The sequence below is a fragment of the Corapipo altera genome, unplaced genomic scaffold (genome assembly GCF_003945725.1).
Source record: "Corapipo altera isolate COAL_440 unplaced genomic scaffold, ASM394572v1 112, whole genome shotgun sequence".
Classification (NCBI taxonomy): Eukaryota; Metazoa; Chordata; class Aves; order Passeriformes; family Pipridae; genus Corapipo; species Corapipo altera.
This window is the reverse complement of record NW_020884899.1, coordinates 3,844,230-3,850,229: the sequence shown is the minus strand read 5'-3', so window position 1 is coordinate 3,850,229 and position 6,000 is coordinate 3,844,230. Positions and strand designations below refer to the sequence as shown.

Below are 6,000 nucleotides of genomic sequence, written 5' to 3'. Positions count from 1 at the left end.
TCCTGTTCCTCCAGGTGATGGGACTGTCCCCAACATGTCCTACGGCTCCGGGAGCCTGGCGGCATCACCAGGGTTTGCTGCAGGGGTTGTGCTCCTCCTGCTGGGACTTGGCAGGTGTCAGAGCTGGTCACAGCCTTGGCCCCTGGCTTCCTAAACTGCTTCCTTCCTGGACACTGCGGTGAGAAGGTCACTTGGCCGGACACCTGCCTTTGTCAGGGCCACACCCAGCCCAACTGCTGCTGTGACCCTTGGCGGGAAGTCACCCTGCTGGCAGGGAGTCCCCAAGAGAGCAGGTAGAGTCCCAGACAGCCTGTCCCAGGCAGGACAAGCTCCGACGCCTGTGCCTTCCAACATGAAATGAACCCAAACAGCGAGGCCCTCTCCCACCCCCCAGGTCACCTGCAAGGAGCAGCACAGCCCTCTCCTGTCCCCAGCACCAGGCCAGTGGCATTGACCAGCTGCAGCTCCCAGCAGCTGGATTCCTGTGCTGGAGGAGACAGCAGTGGAACCAGGCTGGGGACAGGCCGAGCTGGGGAATCCCTCTGCCTCCCATAAAAAAGGCCCAGGGCAGCAGAAGAAAGAGGCTAGCCATGCTTGTTTGATAGCTTTATTGCTTCTGTGATATGACTGAATTGACGTGACATAAGCCGGCTTGGAGGAGCCTGCAAGACTCTTGCCCTCCCTGCCTAGAGGGGAAATTAAAAAAAAATGCAGAAACTAAAACTAATTTTAAAAACTCATTGAGTTCTTGCATCTCAGCTTGGTACAGTACTGGCAAACGCACTGGCCTTTGTGAGCCCCCATGCAGGCTGTGAGAGGAGCCAGAGCCCAGAGGAGCTGGGTAGTGGCCCCAAAGGGGTCTCCTGCACTGAAGGACACGTCTCTAATACTGTGCGTGACGCACGCTCAGACCAACGGCTCTGGTGGTGCCGGTGGAGCTCGGCATGGTGGCCACCTCCCTGCCAGGCACTCTGGAAGCCCTTGCCCGTGTCCAGTGTTGACCATACCCAGCCTGACTGCCCCTGTCTGACACAGATGGTCCTGTCCTGACACTCTCCCCCACTCCCAGCAGCGCCCACACTGAGGGGTAGCACAGCATGGCCAGGCAGAGCCTCCCCACTGCTCCCTCCGAGGAAAGGAGATCCTGGAAGCCCAGAGACACTGGGCTGAGAAATGTTGGATTGGATCCCACTGTTGCCTTGTGCCCCCTGGCCACGGTGCTTCCCTTTGGCATGTGTGAGCTTGAGGACATGGCACAGCCAGCCCTAATGGGGCGAACTGGTGGCAGGAGCCTGACGCCAGGGTGGTGGGCACTAAAGAAGGCTGTACACCACAACTTGTGCTCATGGTGTGGTCAGTGCAGCACTAGCAGCTCTCTGGTAGGCCCCTCTCCTGGAGCAGTATGTGCTGGCTGCCCTGCAGCTCCCCAGATCTGCCCTCTGCGCTAGTCAGAGCAAAACCCGCTGTGAGTGCTGGCTCCCGACCTCCCTGCGTGTCCCTGGGCAGGTTCCCTGCCACCCGAGCGGCCTTTCTGCACTGCAGCGCACCGGAGGCACCAGGCAACCCCGCTCTATATTTAGGCTGTGGAGAATTCCCCTGGGCTCTCCCTTCCGATCTGACAAGGTGAGTCACTGCAAGGGAGAGGCCAAGACTCACATCCGTCCCACTGACCGTGCTCTGACCCGCGTGCACCGCTCCGAGCTGCCAGGGCTGCAGCGTCTCAGAGAACGGGAGGTGGCTGCAGGTGCACACAGGGAGGCAGCCAAAGGAATGGCATCCAGCAGTGAAACCCAGTGATGCACACTGCTCCATCACCCAGCCATGGGGCTGCTCCGTGGTGTCAGTGAGCTAGAGGGGAGCCTTGGCCCCCAAACACTCTTTCCTTCTACTTGCAGGTGGTCCTGAGCCACCACAGTCACCCTGGGCCATGCACTCATCTAGTCAGCCTAGGCATTTCTGCCTGGAGACTCCCACCAAGGTGGAAAGAAGGGCTTGGAGTCATCTCCCTGGTCCGTAGGGTCAAATTCCCATCAGGACCTGTCTCTGGTCGTAGTGGAGAGCTGGGATGACAGGAAGGCTGAGCAGTAGGTGTCAGCGCTTCCCAAACCACAACCTCAGCCAGGTCCAGCCAAAGCATCCCCACTGCCAGCATGACTGGGACTCTACAGATGACAGTCCTGGGTCTAGGCTGACACACAGAAACTGCAAAGGGAGTGTCGCCAGGTGAGAGCCAGGGAAATCCCGTCCCCTGGGCTCCTTGAGAAGGAAAAAGAAATTGGGGGAGACTTCAAAGGAGTATCTGCCACAGCATATGCTCAAAAACCTGCTGGAAACCTCACAGAGCATCCTGGTGGGAGGAATGTCCCTGGGGAAGCAGGGACTGCCAGTTTGGGAGGCCAGAGGGATGGAAAGGGATATGGGAACAGGAGAATGCCAGAAGAGACACAATCCTTGACCTGCTCCCAGATGACAAGGCAAGCAGCAGCCACGACCAGAAGCTGGACAGGACTTGCCCCTGAGTAAACTCCTTGGCTACAGGCACACCATGCAGGAGAGGTTCCTGAGGGATGCATCCCACACTGGTCTATAAGCAGCACTCAGCCCCATGTCCTGAGAGCTGCCTCTGCCTGCAGCCTGGTCTCAAACCATTCTGTACAGTTTGCTCCTCTGCCCCACACCTGGGTCACTGTCTGCCCTTCCTGCCCCACACCTGGGTCACTGCCTGCCCTTCCTGCACACCCCCCTGAGGGTCTCAGCTCCAAAGTCACAGCCCCCCACAAGTCAGTGGGGGAAGAGGCAGCCCAGGGGAGCCACCCAAGCCCTGCTCTCAGCATCCCTTGTCCACGCTAGGGCCATGCTCTCCCTTCAGCTCAGAGTAAGACAGACTGCAGTCCTTGGGCTACATCAGACGCAGTGCCAGGACCACGAGCCCAACCTGCATCCCTTCGGGATTCCCCTCCACTGACCTCAGCACTGGCTGGCTGCATGCTGGTGCCTGGACACCCAGGTACTTGGACAGTGGGTGCAGCCCAGCCTGCTCCAGGCCAGGAGAGCACAGGAGCTGATTTTCACCATTCCCTTGGCGATCCCCCTTCCACCCACGCCCTCCCAGTGGAGGAGACCACCCTGCTGTCCTCACACTTGGCCACGTTGCTCAGTTTATTCCAGCTCCTCTGAAATACTTATACAAATCAAATGTGCAAATACTGCATCTTGGGACCAAGGAAGGATGTGCTCCTGAGAGCAGGAGGAGCAGCAGTGCTAGAGCAGCACGAGAGGAGCTTGGAAATGCCATGAGCAGGGGCCGAGTGGAGGGTGAGGGCTCCCATGAGGCTCCATCATCACTGAGGTCACATGTTGCTTAAACAGGGAACGTGATCGAGTCTGGAACATAAAGCAAACATCTTCAGCGGTCTGCTCTCAAAATGTAAAGCTTGAGATCTCCGCTCAAGATATGACCTCCTTCCAAAGAACAAATTACTCCCCTCCCACACAAAAACAAAGCGAGATGCTGTCCAGAAACAGTGACACCAACGTGCACGGACTCCAGGGTGGCCCTGCACAGCAGGCACAAACCAAGAGGCCTGAAAGCCTTGAGCACAACGAGGCAGGCTCCTCCACACCATGACAGGCAGGAAGGTGGGGAGGGTCTGCTGGAGGTGCAGAAAGCCATCAGCTTTCCCCTCCACCTTGGGGTCAGGCCAGAGGCAGAGCAAATGGCCATGAAAAACACAGCCGAGTCAATGGCTGCTGCTGCTGTTGCCACCTCTGTGGAGTAAGCAAGGAAAAACACAGAAAAACAAACCCATGCTCATCTCCATTCAGAAGCTCCAAGTGGAGAATGAGAGGAAGCCATTATTCTCCCTTTGAATTATAGCAGCACCAACAACACCAAAGTTTTGGATGGATTTGTTTTCCTGGGGAAAGGTCTGAGGCTGGTGACAACGCATATGGAGCATGAAGAGGCTGGGCTTTTTGCAGGGCTGTGAACAAGCAGGCTTTGCCTTGTACCTTGGTATTTCTAGTATGCTTCCAGCAGTCTTTTAAAAAATAATACTTTGTACATTCAGGTATTGCTGCCTTGGGGCAGCATCACCTCCCATTTGGCACAAATCATTTTATTCACAAATCTTTCTTCTCTCTCCTGAGTCTTTCCTGTCTAATTCAGGATGCAGAAGATCTGTCTGCAATGCAGAGTTCAAGAACTGTCTACTGAGTCCCTTGCCCACCTCCTGCCAGCTCTAGGCCTGGAGGTGGCAGGTGCAACCCTCGTGCAGACTGGCAATGCAAGAGGGTCTTCCCAGAGCACCTGGGCATCTCTGTGTGTCTTCAGTGAGGTGGGATTCTTGCAGGGGGCTGCCAGTGCCTGCTCCCAGAGCTGCAGCGTGTCTTCATCTCCTCCCTTGGAGGCAGTGGCTGCAGCCACTCAAATCCCACTGGTTAGGTCAGTGATGACTCGGGCTTTCACCAGCTTCCTCAGAAACTCCTTCTCCCGCTGGATGTTGTGCGTCCAAGACTGGAAGAAAATGGGAGAGATAGAAGGTCAGCAACTACCCTAGCCAACATGCTCTTGTCCCTCAGGTTATGGGAGACTCCATCTGGGCCAAGGCAGTGGCTTCTGCCAAGGAAAAAGACCCTGCTGCAGACCAGAAGAGCCCCTGCAGACCAAGGGACTTCTCTTATCTAAAGCTGATACACTTGCAGGGTCAGACCTGTGTAGCTAAGGTAGAAGGTCTCCCCGTGGGCTGGGTGAAGTTTTTTTTTGGCATGGTGAGATCCGGGCAATCCAGGTCCCTTGGGCAGATGTAGCTGGTTACAGTGATCTCCCAAGCTATCTTACACATGAGTCCAATAGTGCAGTACTGATGGTGGTGTATGCTGGGCAACAGAGCTGGCAGAGAATGTGGTGGCAGGACACGTTTTGCCCATCACACACAGCTCCCTGCCAAGGGAGGTCTCTGGGAATGCATGGTGGTAGATGCAGCTGAAAAGCCCTAGGACCACCCCCATTAAATCTGGCTCTTGCCTCTGCTGGCCCTGTCCCGAAGAAATCACATGCTAAAGGTTACACTAATACAATACCAAGGGTGAAGTGGCCACATCTCCCAGCAGGGACTTCAAAGCAGTGACTGCTATGGGTGGTGTCAGCCCACCCAGATGTGTTCCCTGCAGCAGGTTTTAGCAGGGACCACAGCATCTGCCATCTCTCCCCAGCACTGGTACTATTGAAGCACTTAATGACAGCAATAAGTGGTTTGTCTCCCTGTGGAGACAAAGGCAGAACAGGGAAAAGCAACTTTCCCCTAAATCTCCCAACAGGACAAGAGTCCCAGTAAATGATTCTGGGCTCCAGCACAGTGCTCTGGTCAGCAGCTAATCTGAGCTCTAAATATGATCAGGACTGTGACAAAATCACTCTACAGGAGCCTCTCTGAAATGGCCTCAAACCAACAAAACACCAGCCCCATGAGCCCACTGAGGGCACTCTGCCACAGGTATTGAAATCCAGTTTACCCACTGCAGAACTGTGGGCACCTGCCTGCAAAGCACTGGTTGTACACATCATGCACAACGTGCATGTGGCTCTCCTGTCATCTGCTGCTTGTCCTGCCCTGTCCTGTCTGGGACAGGCAGATCTCAGCCATGGCTGCTGTGTGGCACTGACAGCCCCAGTCACGGTGTGCATGCAGTGGGTTGCCAAGAGGCCCAAGGGACTGAAGGTCCCTCTCTAGATCTCCAGCACATTTTGGAAATACCTCTCTTGCTGCTACTGTGCGTCTAAAAATCACTTCCATCCCCTCAGCACACAGCAATGATGACAGTTACAGCTGCTAAAGAAAGCTCAGGCAGGTGTTACCTTGTAACCTGTGTTCAAAAGAAGTCTTTGACTTCCTCTGCTTCCAGTGATACTGTTACCTGAACCCTCCAAAGGGTACAGTAGTACAGGACCACACCGGTAAACTGTGCTGGTGCTCTTTGGGACTCTGTAAGTGTGGAAGA

General features: G+C 55.5%; 1 protein-coding gene across 6 annotated transcripts in view; it reads right to left on the bottom strand.

The window, feature by feature from the left end:
* Window positions 1-593: 593 nt before the first annotated feature.
* The window catches only part of ST3GAL3 (ST3 beta-galactoside alpha-2,3-sialyltransferase 3), a 138,398-nt gene continuing 132,991 nt past the window's right edge, over window positions 594-6,000 (bottom strand). For all 6 annotated transcript variants that reach the window (XM_027649078.1, XM_027649080.1, XM_027649079.1 and 3 more), the window contains 2 exons: window positions 2,711-4,516; window positions 594-2,678 (listed from right to left, as the gene is read on the bottom strand). In XM_027649078.1, the coding sequence (XP_027504879.1) occupies window positions 4,427-4,516 (90 nt within the window). In that variant the 3' untranslated portion in view covers window positions 594-2,678; window positions 2,711-4,426. The remainder of the gene's footprint in view (window positions 2,679-2,710; window positions 4,517-6,000) is intronic.